At 37.4% G+C, this 15135-nt stretch overlaps 1 protein-coding gene across 9 annotated transcripts in view; it reads right to left on the bottom strand.

Moving 5' to 3' along the window:
* The window catches only part of KIF21A (kinesin family member 21A), an 86830-nt gene that overhangs the window by 19056 nt on the left and 52639 nt on the right, over nucleotides 1-15135 (bottom strand). For 7 of the 9 annotated variants that reach the window (XM_085041288.1, XM_085041231.1, XM_085041266.1 and 4 more), the window contains 13 exons: nucleotides 14495-14683; nucleotides 13385-13584; nucleotides 12880-12987; nucleotides 12305-12373; nucleotides 11986-12197; nucleotides 11154-11307; nucleotides 10569-10769; nucleotides 10135-10236; nucleotides 8237-8402; nucleotides 7712-7732; nucleotides 3733-3793; nucleotides 3473-3527; nucleotides 1852-2069 (listed from right to left, as the gene is read on the bottom strand). In XM_085041288.1, the coding sequence (XP_084897414.1) occupies nucleotides 1852-2069; nucleotides 3473-3527; nucleotides 3733-3793; nucleotides 7712-7732; nucleotides 8237-8402; nucleotides 10135-10236; nucleotides 10569-10769; nucleotides 11154-11307; nucleotides 11986-12197; nucleotides 12305-12373; nucleotides 12880-12987; nucleotides 13385-13584; nucleotides 14495-14683 (1756 nt within the window). The remainder of the gene's footprint in view (nucleotides 1-1851; nucleotides 2070-3472; nucleotides 3528-3732; nucleotides 3794-7711; nucleotides 7733-8236; nucleotides 8403-10134; nucleotides 10237-10568; nucleotides 10770-11153; nucleotides 11308-11985; nucleotides 12198-12304; nucleotides 12374-12879; nucleotides 12988-13384; nucleotides 13585-14494; nucleotides 14684-15135) is intronic. The other 2 variants (XM_085041240.1, XM_085041258.1) reach the window with 1 other exon arrangement.

Here is a 15135-nt window from a genome sequence, read left to right as displayed (position 1 = left end):
GTAAAAGGTTCCTCTCCAAGGACCATGGAATCACCACAGACCTGAGAAAACTGAGGAGGTTCCAGAGTGGAGCAGTTTGTACATAAGCAGACACCTAGATTTGCACCTAAACATATCATTAATTTCTGTCACTTTGAGAACCCGTATTTTGGATCACTGTTACAGCTTCTACATCCCTGAATGCCGCTTAAGTAAGTGGTACAAGGGAGAAAACATTTATTGCACAGATAAGATCACAATCAGCTCCCAAATAATGTATTTAATTACAAGAGATATGATGGCACCACTGGCCCATAAGGGAAGACTTCATGGCTCATGAAGACAAGCTTTATTCAACTGCGACCAGATAAACCAGCAAGAGATATAGTTTTGAAAATGCATCTACCCTGCGGTGAGAAAGTCACTGCAGGTTGATTGTGGGAATTTTTGATCGCTTATCTACTAAAACATGATCAATAACAATTCAATATGTGAGGCCTACAGCTGACTGAATTGCTTTATTGACAGTGTGTAACTCTCAAATGCTTGCAGAACACAGTTTTGGGAAAATCCTTTTTTGTCTTTTTGCTGGCTCACTTTCATAAATGGGTACATTCTAGAAGATGGAGTGAGGCAAAAGTTGGTATTACCTGAGTCTTGGATGTCATAAACTTGATGTTTTAGATCTTGAAGCTTCAAAAGTCTCTACTCATCTCATGCTAACTACTGAAACAAGTGGGTTTTCTCCACCTATCCTCACCCTCAAGAGCATTCTTTCCAAGCAGATTCTACTTGTAAAGTGCACTGAAGCCATCAGCATGGGTTAATTATTGCTGTCAGCAGTGTTTTACTGTTCATGATTGCCACCTCAAGCACATGCCAGAAATACATAGTAAAAAATTGCAAATGTACATTAGGTAAAGACTGCTGTAAAAATATTATGCAAATAGGACAGATAAATATTAAAAGATGCTTAACTCCAGAACCTGTAACATGAAGACAGCTATGGGAGACCAATTTCCACATCACTGAATGTGGGAAGCGCATTCAATTTACACATGAGCTTGTGCAATACAGTAGCTAGGACACAGAAAGCCAAGAAAAGGGTCTCTGGCAGTGAAAGGCTAATAACTGGTAGTGATATTGGGAGATATAAAAAGAGCAAGTGAAAAGAAAAAAAAAGTGCCTGTGAGAGACATCTGCTGGTCCCAAAGTAAAATGACAAATATTTTTAGCTCTGTTTAGAATCAAGAGATACTTTCAATTAGTAAAGCTGTTCTGCAGGTAAATGCAACCTGCAAACAGAAAGCATTTTTGAGGATTCATAATATCTAACAGTTTTCTTTCAACTTTTCACTTGCATACTCTATTGTTGCAGAGACTTCTTCATTTTAAGCATGGTCCATACAAGACAACTCACAGAAAGATTTTTTCTAATGATTAGGACCATATATGAATACCAAGTTACTTAAAGTCTTTGGGTTGTGTTTTGTTGGGATTATTTTTAATCTCTCTGCTGTTCTAAACAGATTTTCACTGCCTCCCTAGAATGTGCATTTCCCATAGCACTAATACAGCAAACTACAGGATTAGAAGGGTTTTCTCCTCTACACAGAACAGGGTTACAGTAATTTTTCTGTAACAAAGCAACTTAACAGAACTTACATCTCCAGTAAGAACCACAGTACTTACAACACTGCATTTATACTTTCTAGAGTGGTGATAGCAGAAAGGAAGGAGCTTTGTCAGTATTATTTAGTAAGCTTCAAGTATATCAACTCATTTGTCAAGTTACAATAACAGCTTACAAGAAATTCGCAACATGCATTTTTTAAAAGCAAAGGATAATTAGTACAGCATGGCCAAACTTACATGCTGCCTATCTTAGAAGGTAAGCCAGATGGTGGGGGTATAAACTCTCTGTCCCTAGCAGAAGTATCATGTGTGTCAGCAGCCACCCCACTTTCTTGGGTTTCTGCAACTGATGCAGTAGAGCCAGCCAAGGCAGAGTCTGCAGCACTGCTGTCAGAGACTAGGTCGCTGTTGGCTGCATACAGCAATTCCATCTGGGTGGTGGTCCTCCGGCGGGCCTGGAGACATAAAAACCAAACTGCCACTTAAACATGCAATGCCATGTGTCAAGAGTCCTACATTCAAGTTTAGCATTAGCTGGCAATTAGCATCTCCCTCAATCACTTGGCAACTGCCTTTGGAAACTCAATCAAGAAGCTCACCTGTGCTTTTGGGCAACGATTTCAGAGGAGGCAAGTCAAATTCAATGGCATGAAACACTGAAAATTTGACAATTGGTTTCCAAGGATACCCTTTCAACCAGCTGCCTGTCAATGCTACAGGAGTACAATATTACTCACCCACGGTTTATCCAAATGAAATGTTATTAAGCAGAGAGGAATAAAGCAAAATGTAAATTTAAATAGCTACAATTATACTGGTGTGACTTATAACATCAGTGCTTCTTCTCATACACAAACTCTGCTTCTTACTTAGTTTAAGTCACTTCAAAAGCAGTCTAAGTCCACATGAATTAGGATTCATTCAGCATTTCAACAATTTGAAAACAGCAGAAAAACTCACAAAGGAGCAAAGCTTTGTGCAACACAGTAATTTGTATAAAAAGGGATCATACATGTTAGATGTGATTATATTGTGAAATTAAGATCTATTCCTTGGGGAAAGAAAGGCCAGTGGGAAAGACAAAGATCCAGTCTGAAAAGAGACATTACAAAAATGACGTTTATTTTAAGCCATTTTCAGACCAAACTCAGTTAAACAGCCCAAATAGCTGCACACTAAGGAATGCTACCAAATAACGCAACAGCCAAATGCTTTCTTCCAAAGCCAGTTCCAGTTGAGGGTAAAGGGAGAGAAAAGTGGAGGGTAAGCTTCTATTTACTCTGCAAACTTGGCTTATGTTCCTGTGAGCACAGAAACTGCAATCAGTGCATATTTCCAGTTCCCACTGCCATTAATATTAAACTATAGTCAGCCTAGATATATTCCTCCAATGTCAACTGTAATTGAGAGCCTGGAGGTCAAACTTTTATTTGTTTCATAAACTTCCTCAAGATTTCTGTGACCACAGAAGCAAATTGTAAAGAATTAGCATGTTCACAGTTCCCACTACCAATAACATTGAACTGTAGCCTAACTAATACTAACCTGCAAAACTACACCAGTTTGGAGTGCAAGTAGCTGGAAGAACACATTTCTTTCTGAAATACTGATAACCCCAAGATACTGAAAAAAGTTATTTTTATGATTGCTTCTTAGAGAGGAGTGTCACACAAAATCACATTGCAAGTAAATCACATGAACAGTATGCCAGTTCACCTTTTGCACATCTTCATTCATTAATGTCACTTGGGCAAAGCAAGAGCATTGTCCAGAAGGTATCATTAAATTATGAATTATTATAGAATCACAGAATCACTTAAAAGACAGGTAGAAGAATTATCATCATTGTACAACCTACCTTGCTTTTGGGTTTGACTTCACCACAAAGCTTCAAGAGATCTGAAGATAACGAACTAGAAGAAAAATTGCAACACAGTTAGAAAGAAAGTCATAGTTTTTTCAGATGTGTATTTTTACTTTATTCTTCTTTCTACTGAAATCGTGGGCAAAGTATAATGAAACAATGTTACAGGTATTTTCAAAGGATACACAATGCATTACAAAAGAATGAAATGACAGTCATTTTTCTAGAATCGGTAGTAACAAAGATTTGCTCACCTTCCTTCTGTTCCAGGACTATGCAATGGGGCATCCTCATCAGTACTATCTTCTAAATTTTCTAGAAAATTTCCAAAACAATAGCATTAGTCTGTCCCTCTACAATGGGATGTGCAAGCTTTAAGTGCTATACAAAACAACTCAGACAATGTTGAATGTAGATTAACAGAGTACAAAAGACAGGGGTTTTCGAAATATCTTGACTATTTTCTATCCAGCTCCCCTTGAATTTTCCTGGCATCTAAACTAACTTCTTTCACACAATCTAAATAAATCATACACCCAGGAATACTGTGCCTAATGTGGTCCTCCATCTATTGTAGCAGAGGAACAGAGATGATGGAAAAACAAATTCTAGAAGGAAATCTTTAAAAAAGCATATAAAGCAAAGAAAATTAACTGCAAGACAAGGAAGAGATGGGATGTAAACCAGTGGACAGTAAGAATGTCTTTCTCCTCTTTTTTTTTCACCTTCTTGCTCCAGTACAGAATCAGCCTGGCTATAATGAAAAAGAAAATTATATTTTTAACTAGCTACTGAGCTGAGGCTCAGCCTCAGCTTATACAGAATGTCACCACATGAGCTAACAAGAAGCAAGCACTTTATTAGTATGTAAGCTTTTATGTTTCAAAAGAGGATGATGCTACCTCTTAATACTATAGAACTGCTTCCTAAAAAGAGATTAATTGTAAAAGGAAGCTGTTCAGTAGAAATGCTTCTGAAGCAAAAATAGGTACACAAGCCTGTCCACAGAAGACAAAACCAGGTGCATGCATGTCACACACTAACACTGTCAAACATCTGATTAACATGTCTGCATGCAAATGGTGCAAAACATTAAGCTGAGACAGTGAGTCAAGGGCACAGGTACAATCAATTCCAAACTGCTGGGAAAGCAAATCCCCTAAATTGCACGTTATTCTAATAAAACATTTCAGGAATGGTTTAAGGACATAGGTAATGCAATTTTGCAAGCCAAGTCCCTTATTTTTGAACATACTCATGAAATAATAAGGATTAGATAAGCTTCTAATGACATTCTGTTACATCTGCTCTTTAGTAGTAGAGACTCTGAGCTTCTTCACTTAATTTTTGTCAAGAGGCAGATACCATTTGCAATGTATAGAACCAATATATCCGTAACCCATATTAAAACAGGTTTGTCCATGTATATGTTTTAAGTGCAAGTTCATGCTTTGAAGAATGGGAGGAAAGATATGCAGTTTTCAGTTGAATTCTGAGAAGGAATCTAAAAAGTAGAAGGAAAAAAATGCCTTTTGTGTATGCTTCATCTAAACATGTTTCCTGAAAAAGCTAAAACCTTACAGCAACCTAGAACCAACACCAACAACACACTTCAGAGTTACTCAACTACTGTATTAATCTTGACAATGTAATCTTAATTATCAGAAATACAACATTATAAAGAAAGCAGGGTCACAGGACTAGCACTCTGAATTTTCTTTTTTTTTTTTGTTCCATCCTGGATTTGAGGCCAGATTAAAACTTTTCAATACTTTATTATTATTATTATTGTTATTATTATTATTATTATATGCCTTCTGCAGAAGAGGGGATCTAGAGTACTGCCCCTTTTAGCAAGACAAAAGCAACATCCATAAAAATAAACACATTTTAAAAAAATATAGGATTCCTATTAGAATTATGTTACTTCATCCCCTTCTCATAAAGAACTTAGGATCTCTTTTAGAGGTAACTAAGTAGAAAATGTGGAATGACCACAGAACATTGGATTTTATTTGTAGGCTCACACTCATGTGACCTGATGAGTTTCTTCAGTTTGTCTGCAATTCAGCACAGAAGACTGCCCAAAGCACCGAGATAGAAACCAGTGCACAGAATCAACAAAAAGGTAAAAAGAGCAAGATTCTGCAAGAAGACCTGAGTGAGAAGAGATGAAAAGAGAAATAAAGTTAGCAAAGGCAGTACTGTTTGCAAGGATAGCTGCTAGTAAACCAGTGATTGCAGAATAGTGGAGAATTTTCTGATTTTCTTCATCCTCATGCAGTGGCAGCTGGACAGTAACAGGACAATGCCACACAGCAGCACAGTTCACCAGAAGAAATGACATTTGACCAGCCCTCTAAAAATCTGCACATAGATGATTCTGAGTCACATCCATGAATATCCACATGTCACAGGTGGAAAGGAAAAGCAGCTCCCACAGCTCTTCAGAAAGGAGTCACTTCAGCAACACTCAAACCTCAATTTCATGGTCACTTTAACTCTCCACAAGAGCAGATGGGATTGTGAATGGCAGCTAGTTCATCCACCAACAAGGTAGGCATGCATTGAAAACCCATTCAAGTCAAAACCTGAGCATGGGATGTACTTTTCTGCAGACTGAACCTCTTTCTTAAGTGTACACTTGAAAGCAAGTGCACAACTGCACTGAGGAATGTTCAAGCTTTTTAGAGCCAAGTGCATTCAAATGGCTAAGAACTTTTGAAGATAATAGATCTGAAAGCAGGCATCAAGAGAGCGAATCACAAACACCCTGGAAGTGCAATCCCTTTGCTTGGGATAGGGCTGTCTGTGCTCTACTGAGATATCAGGGATCCTGGTAAAATTGGTCTCAGGATCTGCTGCCACCCATCCTTCTACCTATGGCAATGATGCCATGTTTCCAGGAAGGCCCTGCACCAATAGAGTCCCTTCAAACCAGCTGGCAATCCCAGCACCAAAGCCTCCCTACAGGGGTGTCTGAACTCCCTGCAGCTCAAAAGGTTTGGTCACTAGTGATCCACAAAACATAGACTACCAGCAGGTGGTATTTCAACATGGACCTAGTACAGCACATTCAGCTGTGTTTCCTTCTTATAAAGTGTTAGCAGAGTCCTGAGTGGCTCAGATATTTTAAAAGCCTCAGGTCATGCTTGCAAAGTGTTAAAAAGTTTCTTTCATGGGATATACTCTATGGAAAATCTGATGATAGAGCTAGTGTTTCAATATATTTAGCAAGTGGCTTTTCACTGCTTCAAATATTGTTAATAAGTAAAAGCCTGTCCAGAGCTAAAGAAAATGCAATGCTGTCTTAAGAGAAACATTGCTCCAATGGGGGTGAACATGCACACACATTAAAGGTCTATTCTAGAGACACTTTAATATTATGAACCACAGAGTTTCCTGAATAACTAACTGCATGCAGCAAGATCCCCTGACACAGATCTTCAGGTGTCAGCTGACAGGAAGTTGGCAAAGTTGTCACCATCTCTAGATTATGATCTATACACTTCCACATAGTTTTGTGGTTTTGAAATGTTTCAGATGCCTATGAAAACTAGCACAAGACAGCATAATGTGATTAAAAACAGCGCAAGATGACACAAAAGCAATTATCACTAGTATCAGGAATATTTTTTTCAAGTTCCAAATATAGCCAGTTTTTTGGAGGGGAGAAAATAAACATAATTCATTTGAGAGTAACTTTAAAGCAACAGCAACGAGAGACTTATCTCAAAACCAGTGAAGTCAGTAACATAAACCCAGCTGAAAAAGTGAGATATAGTCCTGCATTCTGTATAATGTTTACATTACAAAATGAGCTATTTGCAAAAGGTTAAAATGACCTGCAAGTTAAGAATTGCCTTTTTTTCAGACCTAAAACAATGAGCAGAATTTGTCACAACAGCAGTGTATCACGGAATAGTTTTATGTAGTCTGAACATACTCTGGGTTCGCAAGCACCAAGTTATAAATTTGAAATACAGCTCTGCTTACTGTATTCACTTCTTATGTGACAAATATAACTACCACAATGGCTACTACCACAAGAGCTAGGGGTGGTTTCGGAAAGGAAGAAATGCTCTTTAAGCTCATGATGATAATGAGTACATTTACAGAACAGTTCATGCAAACTTCACACACTCACAAATTCTAAGATGCACCAGTTAGTGAACATGAATGAATTAGTAACTCATGCAGCTGTACAGTACACAGAAAGCTAATCATACTTACCCAGTGGTATGCTATCTAGGTCTGTGTAAATACAGCGACAAGGAAAAAAAAGCAACATTCCAATCAAAACATATCCATTTATAAAAGGAAATAAAACAAAAGTACCCAAATGTATTCTAAATTTTTCTTAGTATCATCTCATGAGAAGTAGAATAGATGCCGTAACAGACATAAAAGGCCAATCCAAAATCACTAGCATGTGATGATTGAACAGGATTGAATTTTAGAATTTCACATTCAGAAGTTTAAACAATTCCAAATCATAAATGCATTGTCTTTCATAAAAATAACAAGCAGATTATTTGAATTTTAAAAAATCTCAGTAATAAAAAACCTTTGTTTCCTACATTTCACTGCTGAGGCTATACTTAAAAATGTCATACATACACATCAATTGTGAAGTATATGATGTTACAATACAGCATCTATTCAGAAAAGAAATAGTCTAGAATGCCCAGTACAACATGCACAAATGGCAAACATGACATGCAGCTGACTATTCAGAAAACAAGATGAAAAAACTACCTTGCAAAGCATGACCCAGAAAAGCATCAAGTTCAGGATTTAACTCAGCTTTTTCTTTTAGCATATGAAACAGCAGTTGGTTTTGAGTAGCACTAGTAATTTCTGTCTGCTTAAGACGTCCCTCAAGAACTTTGATCTGAGCTTCTTTTTGAGCTGCTTGGAGACCCTAGGAGGGGGAGAGAGAGAGAGAGAGTGAGAAAGAAAGATGACAAATATATTACCACAACTCTTGTTTTACAAAACAAAAATTGTCAAAACTTTTAAAAAACTACAAATGCAAACAATGTGTACATTGCAGCTGCCTTCTCACATCCTAAAGATCAGGTATCAGCTAAAGGTATTTTTCTTTCCTTCGCCTTTTAAAGAGACTCATTAAGCATTCATTTAACTTGTATTCCTCCAACTGCCTTGCAAATATGCATCTAGTAGCTAAGCTGGATGTGACTGCCAAGTGCAATTCAAGGTCTTCACATTTTTTAAGAGTAGCAAGCATCTGAAAAATCATCACCTCTGCTTTTTGTACTTTAAAAAAATTATTACCTGTGATACTCAATGACAAAGAACAGGGGAGAAGTAGAAGTGGGACAAGGTGTGACCCAGAACTGTAATCTTTCCTACACAAACACTCAATGAACTTTTAACTTCTAATGAAGGATCTCATGGCCTAACTTATGACAGAATTCATTCTAAGGGATCTTCCCTAGACCCATGGATTGCTGGGAATTTTTTAGTCGTAGAAAATACAGCCATAGAAATTTACAGAGAACCACTTCCAAATGGATTGCCAAATTCCAAAACAGTAGGGAAAAAATGAAGGTACAACACATCTTCTCAAAGACTTGGAGGGCAACAGCTGACTTTGAGTGCTAGTGCTTGAGGAACAAGTGTAGCTCTGTGAACTTACACATTATATTCTGATTGAACTAAAACTATATATCAATAGACACATTTTGCATGTGAAACCAAAACAGTAAAACAGACAGCAGCCATGATCAATTTTGCAAAAACATGTATCTTCAGTTTTTCTATATGATAATTACTAATCAAAAAGATGACAGAAACCTTCACATAATGGATCTTTTTTTCATCATAAAAAGAAATTGTTAACAGAGTAAGTCAGAGGCACTTTTCCCACATTGACTCCGTTGCAAGATCCATTCAAACCCAAGGGATGAAAAAATATTAAAAGACTGAAATTTGCAGAAGCCAATGTGATTGTGGACATTTTCTTTACCCTTTTATTTTCTCCACAAACTTTTTGGATTACCTGCAGAGTGATAAATCAAAAATGCAAAAAATCCCCAGAGCATTAGTCAGTGGGGCTGACCCAGAGACACTTTCAGTATCACTGAAATCTTTCATTTGACTCAATGAGATTGAGTACTGTCCACCAGACTGAAAGAACAGCAACAGCAAGAGCATATGATACATGCATGCACAGGGTTATAAGGTGCTAAATACTCATTTTGAAAATAGGAAAGAAAAAAGTATGTCCCCAAGACTTTGAAAAGAATCCCTACGGTGTTACTCAAAACTAGAACTCAGACTAAAGTATGTCATGGATCAACATAAACTTAAGACAAATTTTTTGAGGTTCGTATTTTCACAAAGGTGGTTGAGCCAGTCTTTTTAAAATGATCCTGAGCTTTCTTTAGGAGTTTGTCAAAAAACATATAGCACAAAAAGATAGTGCTCTTGTAAGAAAAACATGAGGTAATGAATACAGTGCAATAGGCTGTACAAGTTGAAGGGACTGATAGATCTCAAGGACCTTCACACTGAGAATCAGCATGACTCAGTAGTGTTGACCAGCTTTGTTTTAATTAATGCACGTTAGTTGGTCTTTAAGTGAGCACAACTCTGCTCCTGGCACATGCACACTTCGCTTGACACATTACCTTATTGATACCCATCATAAGGAAGTGATCAAGCAAATATCGAGCTTCTGTCAAAGTGCAAGCATTAATCACTGCTGTTACATCCAAGGTCTCTCCTTCTTCCTATATGTACAAGAATAAAAATAGTCAGATTGTGAAAAAGTCCCAAGAATTATATAAATTTCATGCCACCATACGAGAAAGCATTGGCTTTGACATTTAAATCCTTTGCAATCTTAACTTGCATTACACTATTGACACTAAAACTCAGATGTCAATTGTATAAAAGTCTGCATTTCAAACTTCACATAAAAGTTGTCACCAATTTTCACTTCCTGGCTCAATAATTATACAGACAAACAAAAAGTAATTTCTAAATGAGAACATTTTCAAGGCTAACACAGTTATGTTTTCTTGTCCCCATTTTACCATTTTTGCATTAATATTTGACCTACCTTTGCTTCTTCCATTTGCATAATGTTTGCTTGGCAGTCAGAAATGCTGTCATTAATGTAGTCTATATTCGCAGTTACTGATTCCATCTCCTCATTTATATTTTGGACATTTCTCTCTGCTTCACTGCCACCCCCATCCTTGATGAGCTTCTCCCTCTTCTTTAAAAGCTTATCTCTTCTTTTTGTGAGTTCTTCGCGTTGCTATTTTTCACAAAGACATAATATTACATAAAAAGGAAATAGTAAGCCCTTAGAACATTTAAGTATCTTTTTCTTTTGCTCTCCTTTGCTCATTACACTTTAACTAACAGATTGTGACTTCTGTGGGAAGAAGATGTACAGGTGAATACAGTAATGTATTTTTGCACATTACACAATTAAAGTCAGTGCTTTTTACTTTGTACTAAGCACAGCAATCCCATGGTCTAAATGCTTACTGGAGTCAAATGTGCCTTCACTGACTGCAGTGGTTTCCACCCACTTTGCTAATGCCACCATAAGAGCAATTCACTTACAGCAAATACACTTGCAGTGCTCCCTATTCAATATGATAATACAGCCAACAGTGCATAGCAGATCACCCACCGTGAGTAACCTGTTCATATCTGCCTCCATATTGGAAATTGTCATCCTCTGCATAATAATATCAGTCACTCTGCGTTCCAGTAACTGCCACTTCATCCGGGCTGCCTTTGAGGAGTAAACTCTGCTTGTCACTGCTTTCCGCTGGTATTTCTTTCTGTGATAAATACAAGAGAAACATACAGCTAAGCCTAAAGTAGTCTAGTTACAGATTTGAATGTGGAAATTATCAGGCTGGAATATTTTCCACAAACAACTTAAAAATTTCACACAGAAGTTCTTGCAGTTTTTAATTGTACCAGACAGCTGCCTGCACCCAGCCCTGAGCTCTACTGCACTCTAATAGACTGCACTTGAAAAACAGGTATCAAACACTGCGGCATCTGTTATGATGCACTATTGAGTTCAAATGCCACCTAGGAGTTGTTCCCTATTTAACAGGGAGATCTGCTTCAAACCACAGTGAAAGAGCACAAATAAACCTGATACATTGAACTGCATTTCCCAACAAGTTTTTCTTTGAACTTAACACTGCTGGCATAGGACCACCAAGGGCATTTCTCTTGAAGAGCAGATTAAAAAATCCTCAAAATTTCAAAAGCCAGTTTATGTGACTTGCCCTTTAATGCTGTTTTGTATTATTCCATTATTGTCTTAAACACAGAAAAGTGAAATTGCATTTGATAATGGTAAAATGCCCATTTAATGATCATTACATGACAACAGTTTGAAAAATAACAGCTACTGCATAATGTATCATCACATCATTATCTGCTAGAAAGTCCACACAAGTTTCAGTTCTCATAAGAGAGTCCTAAAAAGTTTTAATCCTTACCCTGTTCCATTTGTTGCAGTTACAGATAATGCCTGAACTCTCGCAACAGGAATTCTCATCTTCTGCTGGGCTGCTGTTCTGGAGCCATCGTGCTCACCTGGCAAACTAGAACCTGCTTCCTGCATGGAATGCTCAGGTAGACTCAGCTTTCGACTTACTTTTCCTGCCACTTTATCAGACAGAGGCCTTACTTGCCGACGAAGGGCTGTGACCTGAAACAGAGTGCAAAGACACAATTAACTCTCCCCAAAACTGAGTTCTGAGTTACAGCAATACATCATTCTGCTTTCAAACATGCACTGCTGTTTTACCACAATACCTCTTCAGTTTTGCGACGTAAGATAACTTCTTGGTTTCTTTTCTGGGCTTCCAGAAGCTTGAGCTGATGCTGTGAAAAAATAGAAGCAGCACATGATATTTTTTCCATTATCTGTCACAAGGACTGTATTATATATATAAAAAAAGCACCTCTACAGACTAATGCAAATCTGCAAAATTGCTGTGACATGAAGCAGTTAAGTCATGATCGTTTCTTGCTCTTTCTAGTGCAGAACAAAATAAATGTTTCACTATATCAATTCTACCAGAAGAATAATTCCATGCAAGCAAGGTGGTAGCAACAACTTTGTGAAGATTCACTAATCACTAATTCACTGATAACATTGATATACGTACTCAATAAGAATAATAGAAAATAAAAAACTTATCACCTGAAGCTAGGAACTGTGTTTTCATGGAAGTCAAACCAAAGTTTGTGCATTTTCACTGCTGAAAATATACAGGTACATGCCTGCCTCAGTGAACATATATACATACGGTGTGTGCCTGCAAGCAGATGCACATCATAATGACAGGTGCTTATTAAAAATGGAAGTTCATTATCTGTTAAATCACCTCTCGTTTGCGTTGCTCCTTTTTAAGCTGTGCAATCTCTCTATTTCTTCTAGATTCAGTCATTCTAGCTTTCTCCTGCTCTTCTTTCATTTGTTTCATCAAGCGAACCTGTAAAGAGGCCATCCCTTAAAAAAGCTGTTCACGCTGAAGTGCTGCTCCCTGCCCCCACTCATATAGTTTTTTCTTCAAATTGCCATTTTCCAGTATATTATATGCTTTAAGCCATTTACCTCTTCCATCTAATGTGTCTTCGTCACTCAGTGCTGAATAACAGCTAACAAGCCGTGCAAGCTTATGCATGTTTGATACCATAATTTCTGTTCATTAAACCTAAAAGCTACCTCTCTCCCCCAGGAATAGCCTAGAGCTCACATCTTTTCTATTTTCGGACTTTCAAGCAGCTAGCAGCAAGAACAGAGTTATCAGGTAGATGGATGCACAGGAGATTTCAACCCAATTTTCAGTAAACACTCATTGTGCAACACTTCAATTTACTGAAATATACCTTGGTTTTCTTCATCTCTGTCACCTCCTGCTGCAGTTTCTTCAGTTGCTTTTCATATTGAGACTGATTTTTAAGCAATCGTGCATGTTCCTTTTGCGCTGTTTGAAGTCTCTGCAGTTCTTTATTCATGGCTTGGAGTTTCTTCTCATATTCTGACTTGATTTTTTTGGCCTTTTCTTCTGAATAGGTCTCTACAGAACCTAGAGCAAAAGGGAATTCTTAATCTGCTTTTGTTCAGGATATTTTTACTTTGCCAGCCACAGCAGATAACTACTTCCCCTGCTTTAGCATTATCTACAATACCTTTAAAACAACCTAATTTGTCTCTAGCTCCTGCCACCTGCCCTGCTTTGAACTTTCCACCTTGTATGCATTCTGGGATAAGAGATCAAGTATTAACACTTCCCTCTGACTTCTCTGCAACAAATCTGAGCACCTGAAAGCACAAATACACAAGTTCACACACATGTGTACAAGAATATAACAACATTCCTAAAAGCCATCAAGCCTAGTATTCCTCTTCTGACACTGATCAACTGGGAAAGTTTAAGGAATAAAAGGGGAACAGCAAAAGCTTATAAAGTGTATAACTATAAAGCATATCTGGTATATGTTTAAAAAAGAAAAACGAACAAAATACTTTCCACACTCTTCCAAAGTGCAGTTATTTGTGGCTTGGGACTCCTGACTCATAGGTGGTTTGTCATCTCAATTCTATTACATATTCAAAAAGGTTTGGTCAGTAAAACACCTCTGAAAGATCACTGATCCTTGTTCTTATTTTTACGCAAATAAAAAGAAAGTGGGGAGGGAAGAACATAAAAAAATCTTTTAATTCAGGAACCATCTCCAGGATTATGAGAGCTCTTAGAAAACTGAAAATGCTTATTCAACCAAATCAAATACCTGTCAGTAGCAATATATTAAAAAAAAATTCTCTCAGTTCTGGTAGAAACTAGAATGAGTAAAGAATTATTCACTGGGATTATGGGTACAAACCTTTTTCTGTTTCCTGCAATTTCTCATCCCATTTGAAAAAGGAAACAAGGGAAGTAGCAAATAGTTCAACTTGAAGAGCTTATACAAGATCAATGCTTTTGTACTTCTTACCCAAGTTTTGAAGAACCTGATCTCTTTCAAGCTGAGTGTCTCGAATTTTATGTTGTAGCATCATTAGTTTTTCTTCATATTGTTTTTTCAGTGTTTGCAACCTTCGCTGGCTGTTTTCTAGCTCATCTATCAGTTTCTGCTTAATGGCTATTTCACAGGTGATGTTTGCCAAGTCAGCTTGATAATTTTCTATCAATATTAAAAAAAATATTTGTGTTAAAGTAACAGCAAGGACCACATGAATACCGATACTCCTTACAATCTTAGGGTCATTGTAAATATAAATTGTGCACAAGAGAATTCCACACAAATCACAGTGCAGCAAGCAACACTCAAATCTGCAATTCATGTTAAAGTTTCCTTCTTAAACAACCTCAATCCTAGAACTGGGAAAGAGGGAGGGAAAGATCTCCCATCGGATCACAGCTGCCCCTATGTTGTAATTACGCACATTTAAATTGCAGTATCAGCAATCTGTCCTTCCCCATTCAAAAGGCTTCAACATTTCAGCCACACCTCAGGGCTGAAGAATAATTGTCATTCATAAACCCAGCATGTTGTAATAGGAAAGTATGACTGCTGGCAGACTCCAAAGGGAGACTTTCCCTCCTCTAGCTCTTAGAAAGATACAGCAGAATTCT

The sequence above is a fragment of the Lichenostomus cassidix genome, chromosome 1Aa (assembly GCF_008360975.1).
Source record: "Lichenostomus cassidix isolate B80296 chromosome 1Aa, HeHo_3.0, whole genome shotgun sequence".
NCBI lineage: Eukaryota > Metazoa > Chordata > Aves > Passeriformes > Meliphagidae > Lichenostomus > Lichenostomus cassidix.
This window is presented reverse-complemented; position numbering and strand designations above follow the sequence as displayed.